The 22,050-nt window shown below is 37.8% G+C and overlaps 1 protein-coding gene across 2 annotated transcripts in view; it reads left to right on the top strand.

Moving 5' to 3' along the window:
* Positions 1-22,050, top strand: part of FOLH1 (folate hydrolase 1) — a 67,627-nt gene that overhangs the window by 23,811 nt on the left and 21,766 nt on the right. For both annotated transcript variants that reach the window (XM_003418511.4, XM_003418512.3), the window contains exons 7-13: positions 1,722-1,815; positions 6,889-6,987; positions 7,265-7,350; positions 11,370-11,489; positions 13,727-13,809; positions 14,849-14,912; positions 18,797-18,864. In XM_003418511.4, the coding sequence (XP_003418559.1) occupies positions 1,722-1,815; positions 6,889-6,987; positions 7,265-7,350; positions 11,370-11,489; positions 13,727-13,809; positions 14,849-14,912; positions 18,797-18,864 (614 nt within the window). The remainder of the gene's footprint in view (positions 1-1,721; positions 1,816-6,888; positions 6,988-7,264; positions 7,351-11,369; positions 11,490-13,726; positions 13,810-14,848; positions 14,913-18,796; positions 18,865-22,050) is intronic.

Genomic DNA, 22,050 nt, shown 5'->3' on the forward strand with positions numbered 1-22,050 from the left:
AGGTAGTGTTGTTATCTCTGTTAGGCTAGGTGAGGTAAGTAGTCTACCCAACGTCACCACACCACTCCGTGAGGAGTTGGGATTCAAATTCAGGCAGTTTGTCTCCCAAAATCTACCTGCTCGACTTACGCTGAAATGCTCTTGTAAAACAGCAAGTAGATCATTAACAAAAGGAGTTAACTTATTTTAAAATTACTCAACTGTTTGAAGATGCTTAAAAAAAATCTGTGATCATTTAGTTTCTGTAGTTTAAAACTTAGTTTAAAACAAATTTATAACTTGCATAAAAATTTGCCAATTTGGTACATTTCTGCATTTATTCTTCATCTGGTTTCCCCATCACACTGTCGATTCCTCTAAAGCTTACGTGTTTTTGGCTTTGTAAATCTTCTTGGAACACAGTACATCCTCCTAGATTTTTTTAGGGAGGCAACAGCATACGTATTTACCTAATAATATCACACTGACCCACCTGAAGTTATTTACTCCATCTTTTTATTCTCAAGTTTTAGAAAATGTAATTTCTCCCATTATTATACAAAGTTAAAATTATGAGGAAATTTGAAAACAACTGGAATTTTTCTATTGATGGCCCTCAAATTTGCATGATGGAATTTTAGGGGGGGAAATCTTGTTATCCTTTTGGGGTAACATTTCTTGAATTCCCTTTCTGCCCATTTCCTTTTAATTTTACTTTTATTACAAACATTGCTAACTTATACAAAATTAGAGTTACCAATATTTTGTCAGTCTTGTTTAGTCTATCAGTCCCCCTTTTCTGTTATTATGCTAGAGAATTTGAAAATAATTCTCACATATCATATCATTATATTATTTTACCTGTAAAAAGCAAAAGCTTTTTCAATTACCTAAATTTATTACTAGATTTTTTAAAAATTTCAGAAAAAATGGAAAACTAGCTCTTAAGTTTTTTAAGTCTGAAGAAATGACAGAATGTTTTTGTTTTAATTGAGATATTATTTACCTGCAATAAAATGAAGAGTTCAATAAATCTTGAAAATCGCATACATCTGCATAACCCAAAATAAGATATAAAACATTTCTATCATTCTAGAAAGTTTTTTTGGACCCATTTCTGATCAACTTCCACTGCACCCCCCAGAGTTAAAAGAGGTAACCACTTTCTGATATCTATCACTGAAGATTAGTTTGTTTGGTTTTAAACTTCATGTAAGTGGAATCGGACAGTATTCTTTTGTGCCTTTCTTGTTTCACTCAGTGTAATGAATTGAGATTATCCATGTTCCTGTGTGTATTAATATTTTTTTTCTTTTAGCTCTTGACTAGCATTCTATTGTGGGACTGTGCCACAGATGAGTTATTCATGCTTCTGTTGATGGACAGATACCTGGGATGTTTCCAATATTTGTCTAATGTCAAGAAGGCCACTATGAACAATTTTGTACAGGACTTTTTGTGGACATAAGTTTTCATCTTTCTTGAGTAAATGGAATTCCTGGGTCATAGGGTACATCTCTGCTTAACTTTAAATTTCATGAGTTCTTTAAAGTGATCACAACATTTTATATTCTCATCAGCAATGTATGAGAGTGTCAGTTGCTCCACATTCTTGTTAAAATTGTCAGTCTTTTTTAACAGTTTTAGTAGGGGTGATATGAGGCTGTGTTTAATGTGTTTGAGAGAAAATTTTTTAAAAGGCACTAAATTTTTAGTGAAAAAAATTTGAATTTTTTTCCCAGAATATGCTTATAGACATGGAATTACAGAGGCTGTTGGTCTTCCAACTATTCCTGTTCACCCAATTGGATACTATGATGCACAGAAGTTTCTAGAGTAAGTTTTTTAAACACAATGGAATGTCTATTTGGTTAATTCTCTATAATGGCAGTCTTCACATTTTATGCTAATATCTCCATTATCCGATACTGAAATTCTCAGAGATGGGTGGAGCATGTAATTTTATTACCATGTTAAAGAATAGTGGTTCTGTTCTGGAATGTACTTTATATACTGGTGTAAAAGGTTAAAAAAAATGAACGTCTAATATCTTTGTAACTAGGAAAAAAAAGATAAGAAGGAAGGAGTGAAAGAAGGATCACATGGATTTGGATGTGAGTTTTCTTTAATCATGGTATTCACCATTCAACTGCTCTGGTTAGCGAGTTTGATATCAGCTGCACCCTCAGTGTGTAATAGAATTACTTGATTTCAAAAATCATAAATGCCGTTTACCTTATATGTTTGGAGTTAATTCAGCTTTGTAAGCTATTTTATACATGCAACTACCATTAATAACATAATTCTGTGGAAAAGTGCGTTTTGCATTCAGAACACCAGAATCAAACTTGAACTTTGGAAGCAAACTTATTTGGAAGTAAGAGATCACTTGTATATATTAAGTGGAATAAAAAAAAAAAATTTTTTTTAATAAGACAGTTCCTATTTCACCATCCATGCTTACTAAGGAATAATGAAGCATTCTGCGTGGTTGAAACTTAGCCTTTAAAAAACAAAACAATAACTGGGAGCTCCTAAAAATCAAACACCTATGCTCGTCCAAAGACTTCACCAAAAGAGTAAAAACATTACCTACAGATTGGGAAAAAGTTTTTAGCTGTGACATTTCCGATCAGTGTCTAATCTCTAAAATCTACATGGTACTGCAAAAACTCAACTACAAAAAGACAAATAGAAAATGGGCAAAAGATATGAACAGGCACTTCACTAAAGAAGACATTCAGGTAGCTAACAGATACATGAGGAAAAGCTCGCTATCGTTAGCCATTAGAGAAATGTGAATCAAAACTACAATGAGATTCCATCTCACTCCAACAGGGCTGGCAGTAATCCAAAAAACACAAAATAATAAATGTTGGAGAGGTTGTGGAGAGTCTGGAACACTTATACACTGCTGGTGGGGATGTAAAATGGTACGACCACTTAGGAAATCGATTTGGTGCAGTGTAGCAAGGGCAGGGGTTTGGGGACCATGGTTTCAGGGGACTTTTAAGTCAATTGGCCTAATAAAATCTATTAAGAAAACATTCTGCATCCCATTTTGGAGAGTGGCGTCTGGGTCTTAAACACTAGCAAGCGGCCATCTAAGAAACATCAATTGGTCTCAACCCACCTGGAGCAAAGGAGAATGAAGAACACCAAAGACACAAGGTAATTATGAGCCCAGGAGACAGAAAAGGCCACATAAACCAGAGACTACATCAGCCTGAAGATAGTGCCAGGCTACAACCAATGATTCCCCTGACAGGGAACACAACAGAGAACCCCTGAGGAAGCAGGAGACCAGTGGGATGCAGACCTCAAATTATAAAAAGACCAGACTTAATGGTCTGACTGAGACTGGAAGGACCCCAGAAGTCATGGTCCCCAGACCTGCCGTTAGGCCAAGACAGGAGCCATTCCAAAGCCAACTCTTCAGACAGGGATTGGACTGGACTATGGGATAGAAAATGATACTGGTGAGGAGTGAGCTTCTTGGCTCAAGTAGACACATGAGACTATTTGGGCAGCTCCTGTCTGGGGAAGAGATGAGAGAGGAGAGGGGGTCAGAAACTGGCTGAATGGACATGAAAATAGAGAGTGGAGGGAAGGAGTGTGCTGTCTCGTTAGACGGGCAGCAACTAGGAGTATATAGCAAGGTGTATATAAATTTTTATATGGAAGACTGACTTGGTTTGTAAACTTTCACTTAAAGCACAATAAAAATAAAATAAAGACAAGTGCATAACACAATAATTATAAATCTGTGTTGATGTAGGTATAACGTATAAAGATATAATCTGTATGACAGTAATAGCCCAAAGGAAGTAGAAGGAAATGAAACTATAGAGCAAATGCTTTGAATACTCTTAAAACTTGGTGTTACTCTGAACTAGATTGTTATAAGTAAATATACTAATTATAATTCCCTGTACAACCACTAAAAAAATAACTAAAACAAAATATATAGCTAAAGAAACAAATCGGTCCACTAGTTTTGAAATCAGGAAATTTGAGTACTCCAACTTTGTTCTTCTTTTTCAAGTTTGCTCTGGATATCCTGGGTCCCTTGAATTTCCATGTGAATTTTAAAATCAGCTTGTCCATTTCTTTGCAAAACAAAGCCAGCTGGGCTTTTTAATGGAGGTTATATTGAATTAATTTACTTTTACTTTTTATTTTATTTATTTTTAAAAATTTTTATTGTGCTTTAAGTGAAAGTTTACAAATCAAGTCAGTCTCTCATAAAAAATTTATATACACCTTGCTATATTCTCCTAATTGCTCTCCCCCTAACGAGACAACACACTCCTTCCATCCACTCTCTCTTTTCGTGTCCATTCGACCAGCTTCTTAGCCCCTCTGCCTTCTCATCTCCTCTTCAGACAGGAGGTGCCAACATAGTCTTATGTGTCTACTTGATCCAAGAAGCTCACTCTTCACCAGTATCATTTTCTATCCCATAGTCCAGTCCAATCCCTGTCTGAAGAGTTGGCTTTGGGAATGGTTCCTGTCTTGGGCTAACAGAAGTTCTGGGGACCATGACCGCTGGGGTCCTTCTAGTCTCAGTCAGACCATTAAGTCTGGTCTTTTTATGAGAATTTGAGGTCTGCATCCCGCTGCTCTCCTGCTCCCTCAGGGGTTCTCTGTTGTGTTGCCTGTCAGGGCAGTCATCAGTTGTAGTCAGGCGCCATCTTGTTCTTCGGCTGATGTAGTCTCTGGTTTATGTGGCCCTTTCTGTCTCCTGGGCTTATAATTACCTTTTGTCTTTGGTGTTCTTCATTCTCCTTTGCTCCAGGTGGGTTGAGACCAATTGATGCATCTTAGATGGCCTCTTGCTAGTGTTTAAGACCCCAGATGCCACTCTCCAAAGTAGGACCCAGAATGTTTTCTCAATAGATTTTATTATGCCAGTTGACTTAGATGTCCTCCGAAACCATGGTCCCCAAACCCCTGCCCCTGCTACACTGGCCTTCCAAGTGTTCAGTTTATTCAGGAAACTTCTTTGCTTTTGGTTTAGTCCAGTTGTGCTGACCTCTCCTGTATCGTGTGTTGTTTTTCCCTTCACCAAAATAGTTCTTATCTACGTCGGAATCGAGTCGACGGCAGTGGGTGTTTAGTGGGTATCTAATTAGTGAAAACCCCTCTCCCTTCTTTCCTCCCCACTCTGATAACCATCAATGAATATTTTCTTCTCTGTTTAAACTATTTCTCGAGTCCTTATAATAGTGGTCTTATACAATATTTGTCCTTTTGCAACTGACTAATTTCACTCAGCATAAAGCCTTCCAGATCCCTCCATGGTATGAAATGTTTCACAGATTCACCACCGTCCTTTATCAATGCGTAGTATTCCACTGTGTGGATATACCATAGTTTATTTACCCGTTCATCCCTTGATGGGCACCTTGGTTGCTTCCATCTTTTTGCTATTGTAAACAGTGTTGCAATGAATATGGGTGTGTATATATCTGTTTGTGTAAAGGCTCTTATTTCTCTGGGATATATTCCAAGGAGTGGGATTGCTGGATCGTATGGTAGTTCTATTTCTAGCTTTTTAAGGACAGTTGTCTCTTAAATCAGAGAGGAGAAGAAAATAATTACAGACAAAAAATACATTTATACTGTGCTTTACATTTATGTATATTGGTTCCTTTCCTTGTGCTCTTTTGCTCCTATGAATAAAACAAAAACCAAGCCTGTTGCCATGGAGCCGATTGCAACTCTTAACGACCCTATAGGTCAGGGTAGAACTGCCCTGTAAGGTTTCCAAGGAGCAGCTTGTGGATTCGAACTGCTGACCTTTTGGTTAGCAGCCAGGCTCTTAAGCCAAGCTCTTAACCACTGTGCTACCAGGACCTCAAAATTTGTCTTTTCATTTTTATCCTAAAGATAACTATTTCTTGTTGATCTCCTAAGAACAAATTCTCAAGTTATTTTGTGTGTGTGTGCATGGGAATGTCTTAACTTCTTCATTTCTGAAAGGTAGTTTCACTGGATATAGAATCTTTGGTTGGCAATCTTTTTCTTTCTGCTCTTTGAATATTTCATTCCATTGCCTCTTTGCCTCCAGGGTTATCTCCTGAGAGACAACCACTAGTGGAAAGTACAGGATGGTCCCCCTGTATCTTTCTACCTTTGTTAATCAAAGAAAATTATGCAGGCTTTGGGGGCTGGAAGTTGAACCGAAGGCCTTTTCCCTTGCTCCTCCTCTTTTCCTAATAAGATATGCTTGAAAGTACTTTGTAAAGAAATACACCTTTGGGAATATTTTTATCAGTGGTATAAGTAACATAACAGAAAATTCCAGAGAGTTAGACATCAAGATGTTGCTTAAGAACATGCTCTGGAGAGCACTTTTAACATGGTTTACCGTTGGAAACTGATAACCAAAACCGAAATCTGTTGCCGTTGAGTCAATTCCAATTCATAGCGATCCCATGCAACAGAGTAGAACTGCCCCATAGGGCTCCTAAGGCTGTAAATCTTCGTGGAAACAGACTGCCACATCTTTCTCCCGAGGAGCAACTGGTGGGTTCAAACCACCAACCTTTCATTTAGCAGCTGAGTGCTTAACCACTGCACCGCTAGGGCTCCTACAGACTGATAACATGCAGTGCTAATTCTTACCAATGATTTGAATCTCAGCTCTATCACTTTCTAGCTGTGTGACGTTGGGCATGTTACCTAATCTCTCTAAGCCTCAGGATCCTCATCTGTGAAATGGGAATAGTAACAGAACTGACCTCATAAGAGTTGTAGTAGGGAACAAATGGCCTATTTTATGGAAAGCATTTCTCATGATCCCTGGCCCAGAGAAGCTATTGTGAACAGAAGCAAATTAATTCACATTGTAACTTCTAACATCAAAGTTTTCTTTCAACTAATAATATTTTTTGTGTTCAACAGAAAAATGGGTGGATTATCACCACCAGATAACAGCTGGAAAGGAGCTCTTAAAGTGCCCTACAATGTTGGACCTGGCTTTACTGGAGGCTTTTCTACACAGTTAAGAGGCTATTTTTATTTTCACTATTTCTAGGGAGAACCTTTTGTGTTTGAAACAATCACAGAAGAAGATAGACAAAGTAAACCCAGCAGGAAACAAAACTACAGATTACAGAAGGGAATAGTCTTGCATCATTTCGATTGACGAACATAATTTTTTGTCTGCATACATTTAGAAATGTTTTTTTATATAAATGATGGGTAAGATTTAAAAATCATCATGGGCAGTAAACTTTTAACCAATTTTTTGAGAATTTGTCCTTTGTTTTTGCATTAGAAAAGTCAAGATGCATATCCAGTCAAACAGTAAAGTGACAAGAATTTACAATGTGATTGGAACTCTCAGAGGAGCCGTGGAACCAGGTAAATCAATCATTGAAAAATATTGATGGAGCAACTCTTAAGTGCCAGGCACTGCTCTGAGCTCTAGGAGTGTAAGGCAAAGCAAGTCTTTCCCCTAATGGAACTTACATAAACACAAAATACATAAGTATGAGAAAATTTTTTATTATGATACATGTTGTGAAGAAAAGAAAACTAAGTGTTGGGGTGAGGCTGGTCACAAGACCAAGGTGTATGATGAACTATACATCTTCAACTAAACCATCAAGGGAGGAAGGGCAGGGAGAAATTGTTTTGATATGTTTCTGTAAGTTTTCTGGATTTACTCACCACATATTTTGTGTGGGTAAATATCTTTATTATAACTATAAATGAAAGGTTTATAACTATAAATGAAATTTAAGGCCACCTTGAATTAATACACTCTTTCTACAGTTTTGGAGCCCTGGTGGCATGTTGGTTAAGAGCTCAGCTGCTAACCAAAAGGTTGGCAGTTGGAATTCAACAGCCACTCCTTGGAAACCTTATGAGGCAGTTCTATTCTGCCCTATGTAAAGGTTTGCTGTGAATTGCAATCAACTCGATGGCAATGGGCTTGGTTTCTTTTTGTTGTTGTTTATTTTATATAGTTTTATTTTCCACAACTAAAGTCAGTATATGTTGTTATTTTTGTTACATGCTTTCAGATAGGTTCCAAATCATACTGACCCTATGTACAACAGAAGGAAACACTGCCTGGTCCTGCACCATCCTCACAATCACTTCCATGTTTGAGCCCATTGTTGCAGCCACTGTGTCAGTCCACCTCGTTAAGGGTCTTCTTTTTCAGTGACCCTCTACTTTATCAAGTATGATGTCCTTCTCCAGGGACTGATCCCTCCTGACAACATATCCAAAGTACATGAGATGAAGCCTTGCCGTCCTCGCTTCTAAGGGGCATTCTGGCTGTACTTCTTCCAAGACAGATTTATGCATTCTTCTGGTGGTCCATGGTATATTCCATATTCTTTGCCAACATCATAACTAAAAGGCATCAATTCTTTGGTCTTCCTTATTCATTGTCCAGCTTTTATGTACATATGAGGCAATTTGAAAACACCACGGCTTGATTCAGGTGTGCCTTAGTCCTCAAAGTATCATCTTTGCTTTTGAATACTTTAAAAAGGTCTTTTGCAGCAGATTTGCCCAGTGCAATATGTCACTTGATTTCTAAACTGCTGCTTCCATAGCCATTGATTGTGGATCCAAGTGAAATGAAATTCTTGACAACTTCAGTATTTTCTCCATTTATCATGACGTTGCTTATTGGTCCAGTCCTGAGGATTTTTTTTTTCTTTATGTTGAGATGTAACCAATACTGACAGCTGTAGTCTTTCATCTTCATCAGTAAATCCTTCAAGCCCTCTTCACTTTCAACAAACAAGGTTGTGTCATCTGCTTTGTTAACAAGTCTTCCTCCAATTTTGATGCCATGTTCTTCTTCATAGAGCCCAACTTTTTGGATTATTTGCTCAGCATACCAATTGAATAAGTATGGTGAAAGGATACAACCCTGACACACACCTTTCCTGACTTTAAACCATGCAGTATCCCCTTGTTCTGTTCCAATGACTGCCTCTTGGTCTATGTACAGGTTCCTCATGAGCACAATTAAGTGTTCTGGAATTCCTATTCTTTGCAAAGTTATCGATAATTTGTTATGATTTACACAGTTGAATGCCTTTGCATAATCAATAAAACACGGGTAAACATCCTTCTGGTATTCTCTGCTTTCAACCAAGATCCATCTGACATCAGCAATGATATCCCTTGTTCCACGTTCTCTTCTGAATCTGGCTTGAATTTCTGGCAGTTCCGTGTTCATATACTGCAGCAACCATTTTTTTGAATTATCTTCAGCAAAATTTTACTTGTGTGTGATAGTAATGATATTTTTTTTATAATTTCCACATTCTGTTTGATCACCTTTCTTTTGGAATTGGCACAAATATGGATCTCTTCCAGCTGGTTGGCCAGATAACTGTCTTACAAATTTCTTGATATAGATGAATGAGTGCTTCCAGCATTGCATCTGTTAGTTGAAATACCTCAATTGGTTTTCCATCAATTCCTGGAGCCTTGTTTTTTGCCAATGCCTTCAATGCAGCTTGGACTTCATCGTTCAATATCATCAGCTCTTGATCATATGCTACGTCCTGAAACGGCTGAAAATCTACCAATTCTTTTTGATATAATGACCGTGTCTTCCTTCCATCTTCTTTTAATGCTTCCTGTGTTATTCAGTATTTTGCCCATAGAATCCTTCAGTATTGTAGCTCAAGGTTTAAATTTTGTCTTCGGTTCTTTCAGCTTTTGTTTTTCTAACTCCAGCTCTTTGCACATTTCCTTCTAATACTTTATCTTCTCGAGCTGCCCTTTGAAATCTGTTCAGCTCTTTAACTTCATCATTTTTTCCTTCTGGTTTTGCTACTCTACATTCAAGAGCAAGATTCAGAGTCTCTTCTGACATCCATTTTTGTTTTTTCTTTCTTTCCTTTCTCTTTAATGACCTTTTGCTTTCTTCATGTGTGATGTCTTTGATGTCATTCCACAACTCGTCTGGGCTTCGGTCATTAGTACTGAATGTGTAAAATCTATTCTTGAGATGGTCTCTAAATTCAAGTGGGATATACTCAAGGTTGTACTTTGGCTTTTGTGGACTTGTTTTAATTTTCTTCAGCTTTAACTTTAACTTGCATATGTGCAATTGATGGTCTGTTCTGCAAACTACCACAGTATGACAAACTGACAGATGAGTGGATTTTAGATAAATTTTAGTTATATATAATGTTAGCTTAGATGTACACAGTACTTTTCCACTAAATATCACTAGTTATACATCCATTCCAGCTACTCTTTTACAACGCCAAATTAGAAGTAAAACGTAGGAATTATAGAAATTTCTCTAAAACTACACATCCTTTTCATAAGAGATTTAAAATGACATCTGTAATAAATCCCTATTAAAGTCTTAGTTCATTGTTTCAGTTCCTCAGGAAATATTTTATTACTTATTTCTCATAAAAACAGATACAGTTCAGTTTCTTCTCTTTCTTACATGCAGCCAGTGCTTTGTTTCAGGGATCATTAATATTGATGTACTTCCAAAGAGTACTAACCAACGTATAACAACTGACTTTTACTCAAAAAAAAAACCTGTTGCCACTGAGTTGATTCTGACTCATGGCAACCCCATGTGTGCCGAGAAGAACTGTTCCATATGGTTCTCAAGGCTGTGACCTTTTAGAAGCAGATTGCCAGGCCTGTCCTCTGAGGCACCAGCCATTCAGTTAGTAGTCTAGTGCTTAACAGATTGCACTACGCAGGGACTCTTGGCTATTACTCAGCACCTATTATGTGCCAACTCTGTGCTAGTCATGGAGATGAAGAGATAAAAGAAAAAAAAAGAAAAAACCCAGACCAGGAACAAGGAGCCTACAATTAGGATGGGGAGTCAGACATTTAAGTGTGATAAATGCTAAATCAGATACGAAAATATTGCCCCAAGAGCTGGGCAGGCAGAGTAATTCCCTCTTCCTGTAGAAAATAAGGAAGGTTCATAGAGGGGAAAAATATTTGAACTGTGCCTTGAAAATTGAGTAGAAGGAATGGGAAATAGACAACTTACTACACTACCACTGTGTTCTCTCACTCTGAACATACTGGAAACAGAAAGTGGTAAGCCAGGTAAGGGAAGAGTAACGGAGTATCATAGAAAGACTTGGATAAGGGTAATTTCATGGGCTATGGTTTGAATAAGTTACTACTATAATTATTGTAATACATTGAAGTACATGTTTTTATCTTGGCTTGAGCTTCTTCAGATAGAGGAAACATATATCAAAATCAGAACAAAATAATATATTTACACAAGTCTTCCAGAGCTTATTGTTTTTTTTTTTTGAGTTGTGAAAGTTTCATGTGAGATGCAATTGAACTATTTGCAATTTGCTGTATTACTGACCTGAAATGACTAGTGATCTTGCAATGATGCTTTCTAGACAGATATGTCATTCTCGGAGGTCACCGTGACTCTTGGGTATTTGGTGGCATTGACCCTCAGACTGGAGCAGCTGTTGTTCATGAAATTGTGAGGAGTTTTGGAAAGCTGAAAAAGGAAGGTAATATAAACAGAGAGTAACACTCTGAGCCTCAGTTTAGTCCTCTGTAAAGTGTCATATTAGTACCTCATAGGTTTGTGCGAAGGGTCAGCAGGACTGATATCCATAAAGTATGCCATTTTGGTAGCTAGAGCACTTAGTAGTTCTTAGTAGCATCGAGTAGCTTTCAATAAGTCACGGCTATATTGCCTATATTGGTTCATTAATTACATTTTTTATTTTTGCACTTATTTACCTAACAGTATTTATATTATTGATATTTGTGTGTTAATTATAATCTGTATAATATGAAATAAAGAAATTACATTGTTAGTGGTTAGTGCTGGGCACTGAGAAAATGAAAATGGGTTTCTTCACTGAAGAGGCCACAATGGAGTAGTTCCGAAGCCAACACTTCATGATCAGGGAACTGTGAGTAGAAGTTCCTTGAGCTCTTCCAGCCTCACGTTCAGGTCCAGGTACTAAGTAGCTGAGGAGGCAGAGGCTTCTCAGAAGACACTGGTCTTGCTGCCTTAGAGGATTCTGCAAAATCTCGTTATCTGCATTCTCTTACCCCCAGCCCAGGTTTGCTTTCCCAGAAATAAGGATTATATTCTTACCACAATTACTTACTTCAGTCATTTTAGAATATTCATATGAAAATTAAAATAGCATTTAAAGTTGGTTTTTAAGATGATCACTACATATTGAGAGTAGAAAGCCCACTGTGTTTATTGACCTTGCAAACATGGTGTCTAAAGGCTGTAAAATGTGATTCATATTTTTGTTATCAGCAATGAAAACTAGGGGAAAAATACGGTAAGTTTGCATAGATCTTATTTCCTCAGTGAAGCAAAGTGTTTTCACATTCATTATCTATTTTGAACTGATAGTATCCCATCAGAAGTTCACCTAGTGGCCTCTGTTCTAATTTTACAGGTAAATTAACAAGATTTACAGAATCAAGTAACTCACCCAAGCTATGTAACTAGTACATGGCAGAGTCAGAGAGCCAGAGCGCAAACCCAGTTATATGGCTATCGTTCCACTAAACCATGATGCCTCTATTTAAATTAAAATACAAAGGCATTCCATTTTTTTTTTTTCCAACACAGGTACCTTACATTTTAAGAAAAGAGAACTCTGGATCCCTGAATTTCCGTAGTTCTTTAGAGTAGGGTCATGCATAATTTTATTACAAAAGGTTTCAGTCGTTTCACAAGAAGATTCCCTCTAATAAATGCATAGCATCACTGTGACAACTATACAATATGCTGAAAGGATGGAATAATGAGGACTAATAAACTAAAAAAAGGAAATTTGAACAGTGCTATTAACAAACTTGACAAAAATAAAACACTGGGCTCAATGGCAGTAAGATACACATTTTTAATCAGCACATATGAAATAATTATTAAAATATTAACAACTTAAAATTTTGGGATCATTGATTAGTATAGAAATAGTATATTGACTGCTATCAGCATTATTCCACTGAATCCCCCCTGACAATCGACAATCAAATAGTGTGGTTATCAATAAGCCGTTTTTCCTGGTGCATAACTAAGGAAACTGAGGCTTAGTTAGTCTGAATAACATTTCCTTGATCACGCTGCTAGTAAGTGAGAGAATCGAGGTTTGAAGCCAGATCTTTCTTTAATTCCAAGGTTAGTTTTATAACCTCCAAGTCTTATGACCTCCCTATTGAATTGTGTAGTTTTCAGCAGCAGCAGCAGACATTAGTATTGCTAACTGAGTCCCTGTTGACTCATTCTGGCAGAGAATGGAGTGGCATCACACAGCCAGATGACACTGAGCAGTTGTTCATGTGATGCAGGAATAATAGGGCACAGTTCTAAAAGATTTTCTCAGCTACATCTGCTCTCAGAATGCCAACCTCATCTAGCATTTTCTTCTTTTGCTCTGGGCAGTTACAGACACTGATGCCTTCCTGAGCATACTCTATTATTATAAGCCTAATAAAATATTTTGTGCCCTCCCAGGATTTTTTCTACGTCTAAATTTTATTTTCATTTTCAGTACAATTGTATTATCTTGTATTGACAGATTCGTTTTAACATCCTATAAAAGGAAATTATGTAAGATTCACACTATAATCCAAACTCCCTAACATAACCCACACAGTTTCTTTCCCCTTTTTGAGCTTGGTAATGTCTTGAATATATTACACATTTTCTGAATATGTGTGTGTGTGTGTGTGTATATATATATGCATGTACGTACATACTATATTTTAGGATGGAGACCCAGAAGAACAATTTTGTTTGCAAGCTGGGATGCCGAAGAATATGGTCTGCTTGGTTCTACTGAGTGGGCAGAGGTTAGTTGGTAATTTGCTACAAGATAAATTTTCACAGTAATAATAAACCAGTCAGGACTTAATTACCATCACAGAACATTTACTAGACCCCTTGAAAAGTAACTCTACCTGCATGTATTGTTTTTGTCATTTTTTTTTTTTTTTGGCTTTGTATAATGGAAGCGTTAGTTGTAAATGTTTGTAAAAATTTGTTCCACTAACTTCCAGTCACATTGTAAGTATTTTTTGGCTCCTATTATACTCCAGACTTCCATTTTCTTGGAAAATAAGCAGTACTCCTGTAGACCTAGTTGAAACTTTTACAAGAAAGATTTAGGCTTGTGTCAGGAAGGGCCTAAATACTTTGAGGGTGTAATTTGTCTATATCAATGTTGTACTTTTTTTCATCACTCAACGTTGCACTTTTTTTTTTCAGTTTCTTTCTTACATTCAGAAAGCTTAGGAAATTGCATGTTTTGGAGACTCAGAATCCACAATGACTTCTCAAAAAAAAAAAAAATTGTTCTTTTGGTCAGTGTTCTAAAAATGTGTAGTTATCAATCTGACCAATAGATGGTAGCATCTTGCAGGAGATAGTCTCCGTACTTGACTATTTCAGGGTATATAGAGACATAATTTAACTTACCGCATTTTATAACACCATACATTTTAAATAGCTCATTCCCTGTGAGTCAGGCAAGATTCTCTACTTCCACTTCAGAGTTTCTCGGATCATGCACATTTGTTAAGAAAATTGTGTGAAGGATATATTTATTGTGGTTAAAAAATCCACTCCTTTTCCACTTGCCCTATTAAGTATGTGGACACTCTTATCTTAAATTTTAGTCTTAAAAAGTTTTAGATGTAGTTCCTTACCAAAAATTTTTATTGAAATTCTTTCAAACCAGTTCTTTTGGAGATTTTATATGTCAAATTGTGCTTTACTTGGGCCAGCTGAATTTAGAAATCTGTATACAATAAATGTAAACGTCAATTTGTGGAGGGGGGGGACTGGGGTATATGGCTGTATGCTTATGTTTTTCTTTCTTTTTTGTTATAGGATAATTCTAGACTCCTTCAAGAACGTGGTGTGGCCTATATTAATTCTGATTTTTCTATAGAAGGTGAATATTGTTGGCTTCAGAGGAAAAGATGTGAATATGCTAGTAGGAGCCATTTAGTTCATAAATTATGCAGTAACAATGCCGGCAAATCCAATAACATGTGGATGGGAATCTGTTGATTTTTTTTTTTTTTTCATTTGCTTTGCACTAAGTGCTAATTAGAAAAGCAGCACTCTTTAATTTGCTTCATCGGTTAGATTACCTTATGTGTTATAGGAATTCAGTAAATACCTGTTGAATGAATGAGGAAATCATGGAACTAAAGAGTTCCATGATTTCAGAGTGGGATGGAGGAAACTACACTTTAGGTTTAATCCCTAGTTTCATCATAATAACAAACATATAAGTTTTGAAAAAATGCCGATTTACTAAAATTTCATCATTCACCAAGTGTTTTGCTTTTTCTTCAATTCATCAAATATTTACTGAGCATCTCCTGTATGCAGTGTGCTTTGTCATGGAGTCAGAAAAGTCAGAGGTAACTAGGTAGGGAACAGTCTTACTTAATAGAGATAATAAAATAAATCAATCTAGAATTATGTTACGGAAACCCTGGTGGCGTAGTGGTTAAGTGCTACGGCTGCTAACCAAAAGGTCAGCAGTTCGAATCTGCCAGGCGCTCCTTGGAAACTCTGTGGGGCAGTTCTACTCTGCCCTATAGGGTCGCTGTGAGTCAGAATTGACTCAACAGCAGCGGGTTTGGTTTTTTGGTCAGGATTATGGTATATGAAGGTACTGTAAGAAATAATACAATCAAAATTCTCTGGGGGGGGTCAGAGGAAAAAGAAAAAGAAACTTCAGGAAAGGCTTGAGAAATGAGAGAGGCATTTGAGATAGGCCTTGAGGAATGAATAAGCTTCTAAGAAACTATGACTCAAAGTAAGGGACATTCTCAGGTTTCCATGAAGATTTCTGTGCGGATCAAACAGTCCATTGTCGCTACACTCCAGCCACAACACTCTTCTTTTCACTCCTTGGTAATAGGCAACATCCCAGCCATTGCAACTCCTATTTCCTATACAGGCAGTCTCCATTTATGACGGGATCCTGTTCTGATGATTCCGTTGTAAGTCAGTTCCAGTGTAAGTCGAATATCACGTTTTTTCCTTTTTTTTAGGTTTCATTAGTATTGCCTTTTATTATCAGTATCTTTATAAAACTGATCTTTATTTGTGTGTAGTGGTTGAAAGCATTACGTATAAACTTACAGATGTATTTTAATACATACATACATAAAAAACACAAATAATAAAAATTTACTCCGATGATGAAGGATTGGAATGTGGGCATTTTGTCGGTTGCAGTAATAACTCCACTTGTGGAAGGTTCTGGATCATCTGGATTACCCCTGGGAATGGGGATGGCTTTTCTAGTCAGAAAATGAGTGAGAGTTGTCTGTATGGTCCTTTTGTTTTTTTCTTCATATATTTTGCAGTAACAACTCACTGCTTTCTGAATCTGCCTGTAGATTTTAGCAAGGCCATCAGCGTTTGGGCCCATGTTTTCAAGCAACTAAAGCCCATGATTTAGTTTAGAAAAAGCTCCAGCTAATCTTTTCACTATAAAAATTTTTGACAACTTCTCTCCTTCCTCTTCTTCATTATTATTTTTCTTCTTCAGCGTTTTTGCCTCTTCAAAATCCATCAAGTCCTGATCTTTCAATTTCCCTTCTTCATGATCTATAAGCTGTTCAACCTAGGCAATATCAAGTTCTAAATTCAGCCTTCCTGCCATGTGGACGATTTTCCCTCTGATCTCTTCCATTATATTATCCTGATCAAATGCTTGGAGCATGTTCACACAGTGTTCACGTAACTCAGCATTTTTTTCCATATCACCTACATGCATTTTCCCATAACTTCCTCCCAGGAAGATGCAATGTTCCAAATACACTGAAGTCATAAGTGTGGTTCATCATAGCTCGAACAAGTCAGGGACTACCTGTGTGTCCTTCACTGGTCGTTTTACTTCATTTTTCCCATGCCTCTGATTGGATGATAAATACCATCAAGCATCAAACAATACAAGAAGTCATATATTTTTGCACTTCTCATGTTAAAAGGTAAAATTTTACAAATAAAGCTAAAATCCCCATTAAAGCAACTCCCAAATCTTACTTGCTCTCCAAAGGTACTACTGCCCTCAGTTTAGAATAGAATTTAGCTCACACAAAGTAGGAGCAGCGCAGCAGGTGCAAGTGTTTTTCATGTGAAAATGGATCTAATCCTCAGGATAACCCTGTGAGGCAAATACTTTCATTGTTTCCGTTGTATAGAACAGGAAACAGACTCAGCAGGGATCAGTAACTTTCCCAAGGTCATACAGTTAGTGAATGAATAGTTGAGCTGACCTGTTGCAACTTTTTCTGTCTAACCAGTACTCTCTAGTGCCTCTCACTGTTCTATACCTTGCAGACTCTTGGCGTCATATGGCAGATAAAAGGGGTGTGCAACCTGCCTTTCTCACTGAACAACACGTCACGGATAACTTTCCATGTTCCTACATATAGATCTGCCTCATTTAAAAGTAAAAGTTCAGCATTGTATTCAATAGGGAAATTTCTTTAACGGTCCGGTTGCTTCAATTTGTTGCAGTAAATACCTTATATTTACATGCCATCTTCTACATAAAATGAGGGTACAGAGTGACAAGTACAATGCTTGGGTGTGGATATGTGCATTTAAATTGTAGTAAACGCTGCCAAACTCCTTCCCTACCCCCAAAAAGAGCTGAGTCAGCTTTTATCAGTATTTCTTCTGTTTTTAATATTTCATTGACTATTTGTGCTTTTTTTTTTTCCTTCCAGATGAATTATGGAATTAGCTTTTCAAGTTCCATGAACAATTCCATTGTGGTGCCACTATTCATTTATAAAGCCTGTCTTTTTGCTGTTCCCAGACGTGATCCTTACACTTTGGGATAAAGCTTTTTGCCATTCTTTGAATGCACCATGAACTTTGACATTTCTGGGCGTTTGTAAAGGCTATTCCCTTAGCTCCAAATGCCATTTCTTTTTTGGCTCAGCTAGCTCCTTCTGATTCTATGAGACTCAATTGAAGAGTCCTAGTACCTCCCCGCCCTGCATTCTGACATCTGCACCTTCCTGTGCTCCCACAGCTCCCCAAGGGAACCTCTAGGGGCTGGTTTGTTTGATTCTCACATGCACCAGATGGAGAACTCCTGAGGAAAGGGGATTCCATTTCTGCTCTCTATTGAGAACAGCCTAGACAGTACCTGGCTCACAAATTCACTTTTCCTACAAATACTTACTGAGTAAATGCTAAATAAATACCAGGGCTGCTGTAGGCACTGGGAGTATGGCAGTGAATAAAAGAAAGTACCTTCTCCAAATGACCAGATAATTAAAACAAACAAGCTATGAAAAAAAAAAAAAAAAACAAGCAAATAAGTAATATGTTCGGTAGATAAGTGATATGAAGAAAAATAAAACAAGGTCAAGAGAGAAAGTGGCTAGGATGGTGGTAGGAAGAGTATCTGTTTTATGTAGGGTGATCAGAGAAAGCCTTTTAGAAAACATGACACCTGAAAACATGTTTTAGAAAACATGACACATCTAAGTGACGTGGGGGAGTAAGCCATATATGCTGAGGAAATAGTACTTGCAAAGACTCTGAGGTGGGAGTACGCTTGAGGCAGGTGGAAGGAGAAGAGTTTGGAGAGATGGACTGGAGCTGTTTCATGCAGGGCTCTGTGGGGCATGGTGAGGATGTTGGATTTTATTGAGTGAGATGGGAAGCCATTGGGGATTTTTTATCTGATTTATATTTTATAAGGATCATTTTGGCTGGGGAGTTAGCAATGGTCTTTAAATGAAAAAATAAAAGAAAGAACTGAAATAAAATACAGTTGATCTTACCTTTCAGGAAACTACACTCTGAGAGTTGACTGTACACCACTGATGTTCAACTTGGTATACAACCTAGCAAAACAGGTAAAAGAAAATTACATGTAATTTAAGAAAATTTAAGTTCTGCAAATGAAGTTTCCTTGAAGTGCCATTATTATTTTAAACATCTGTGTTGTTTTATGACTTTTTTTCATATTAATAAATAGCACCCAGCCTTGGTGGCGCAGTGGTTAAAAGCTCAGGCTACTAACCAAAAGATTGGCAGTTTGTATCTACCAGCCACTTCTTCGAAACTCTATGGGGCAGTTCTACTCTGTCCTATAGGGTCGTTATGAGTTGGAATCGACTTGACAGCAATAGGTTTGGTTTGGTTTTTGGAACCAAGTGTTGGATCCCTGGTGGCACACTGCTTAAGAGCTCAGGCTGCAACGATTAGTCAGCAGTTTGAATCCACCGGCCACTTCTTGGAAACCCTATGGGGCAGTTCTACTCTGTCCTATAGGGTTGCTATGAGTCAGAATTTGGCTCGAAGGCAACAGGTTTGGTTTTTTTGGTTTAACCAAGTGTTTGCATACATTAACTCATTTCTCCCCTCCCCACAGTGAGGCAGTCTTTGGATAGCATTATGTCTACCGTCCCATTTTGAAGATAAGCAAATTGAGCTCGAAGGGGATTAGCCACCACTATAATGCAACTTGGAAACCCTGGTGGCATAGTGGTTAAGAGCTATGGCTGCTAACCAAAAGGTCGGCAGTTCAAATCCACCAGGTGCTCCTTGGAAACCCTATGGGGCAGTTCTGCTCTGTCCTATGGGGCAGCTATGAGTTGGAATCGACTCAAAAGCAATGGTTTTTTTATTTTTGTGTGTGCAACTTGTACCAGAGGACTTGATTCTGTGGTTTAACTCCTTAGTTTTAAAAACTGAATTATACTCCTTAATATAGTGATGCCAATTAATTCAGGACCCAGGAAAGTTTAAAAGTTCTAACTGATTGAAAAAGAATATGCATAAAAATACCTAGTGCCAACTTCCAAGGGCAAATCAATTTGGAGCAGAAGCTAGGATACCAGGTACCTACCCTTCCTGACTGCCTGAACTTTGCCCTGGGCTCCAGTTCACTGAGCTCTGTGCTTAGTAGAGTGTGAGCCTGGCTGAGAGACAGGAGTTTCTGACAGCAGTACTCAGAACTGGGCCTGGCCAAGCAGTGGTACCTGAATTCCAACAGGACTGATAGCCAACTCTTCACCTTAGTCCTCCTTCCCCATGAATCCACCAGTTTCTAAATGGTTGCTTAAGACCATCAAGGTCACTGGCATCACCTCCCTTTATTTATTCATTCATTTAATAGTGAGTTTACTGCCTAGTCAGCATAAGGCTCTATGCTAGCTCCTGGAAATACAAAGACAGAAGATAGCAGGTGCCTTCCAGAGAAGCTCAAAGTCTGGTGGAGGGACAGGCAAGTGCACAAATCAGTAGAATATAGTATACGATGAGTTTTATGTGTGCGGTGAAAAATGAGATTCTTTACCGTAGAATTCAGCAAGGGTGCTGATTCCTGTGCCACACAATCTTTTGTTCAGCAAAAGATCATCTGTGGCTGCCTGGGACTGCAGCTCTGGCTCAGACCTTAACTTCCAGTTATGTTCTTCTTTGTGAAAGCAACATTATTGTCTCATGAAGCTGCTCTAAGTTTTTGGACATTGTCGTTGTTGTTTTTAGTTGCCATTGTGTCGATTCCAACTCATGGCAGCCTCATGTGTACAGAGTAGAACTGCTCCATAGGGTTTTCAAGGCTGTGATCTTTTGGAAGTGTATCTCCAGGCCTTTCTTCCCAGGCACCTCTGGGAAAATTTGAACCACCTTTCAGCTAGTAGTTCAGCACTTAACTGTTTGTGCCCTTCAGAGGCTCCTATTTTTGGACAGAGGAGGGTGCTTTTAAAACACTTTTGTTAGAATGAATTACTTTCTCTTCAGCGTAGGACTGAAAAGAATGCTGAGTGTCATGATACTTCCCGGGTTCAGTCATTAAATAGCCCTTTGACAATGTTGTTCCCAGAAGTTGTATTTAATTATGTCTCAGCTATGTAGCCTATGGCCAGTGAATATGTAAGGTGGTATGCAATCAGAGGAGGGGTACCCAGACTGGCCTAGGGTGGTGGTTGTTGTCAGCTGCTACAGAGTTGGCCCTGACTCATGAGAACTCCATGCACAATGGGGTCACACCATTGTGATCCATAGGGTGTTCACTGGCTGATTTTTGGAAGTGGACGGACAGGCCTTTCTTCCTAGCCTGTCTTAGTCTGGAAACTCCACTGAAACCCGCTCAGCATCAAAGCAACACGCAAGCCTACACTGACGGATGGGTGGTAGCTGTACATGAGATACACTGGCTGGGAAACTTAGAATTCTACCACTGAACCACCTCTACCCTCTGGCCTGTGGTAGGGCAAGTTGAAACTGGCTCCCCAGAGAAGCTGAGTCCTGAGGGAGGAGGAGGTATTCTGTTGAAGTAGGAAATGGCATTTTGCAAAGGGAGCAGAATGTGAAAACATGGCCAGAAGGGCACAGTACACTTGTTCTCACATTTATAGGTTTAAAAAAGTTTTTTAAGTAGTTGTGTATATACGATTTTTATCTTTTTTTTTTTTTACTTACAAATTCATATAGGAGTCCCTGGGTGACACTCCTATAAACATTTTTAAACTGAATTTGTTGAAAGTTAGAGCCTATGATTTTTTATTAAATATGAAATGAAATAATTTATACCAAATGTTCAATGACCTATACATAACTATGGACATTAATTAAAAGTTAGTTTGCCAAGTGTTTTTGACACAATTAACACCAAATCTTCTGAGTCTAGAATTCAATGATAGATTGTATTTTACTCTCTTAGTTCTCTCATCTATAAAATCAGAAAATGTATCTACAGCCCAATGTTTAACACAATTACAATAAAACCAAACCAAGCCCATTGCCATCGAGTCAATTCCGACTCATAGCAACCCTATACATACTCAATTAATTAAATGAAATATTAATTTCACTGTTTCATTATTTATTATTTAATGATTTTGATAACCTTACTGGCAAGAAACAATAATAAAAGAAATACTTTCCCTTAACTAGCTTTCCTCTTTTCATTTTCTTTCTTATAAAAGAAGAAGAAATATTTTTTTTTGAGCATAGCTTCTCTCAATTCAGAAAAAAATACTCCCCCCCCCCCAAATAAATAGTATAAGCATTTACCTAAAGACACTTGGCTTGGT

The sequence above is a fragment of the Loxodonta africana genome, chromosome 7 (assembly GCF_030014295.1).
Source record: "Loxodonta africana isolate mLoxAfr1 chromosome 7, mLoxAfr1.hap2, whole genome shotgun sequence".
Classification (NCBI taxonomy): Eukaryota; Metazoa; Chordata; class Mammalia; order Proboscidea; family Elephantidae; genus Loxodonta; species Loxodonta africana.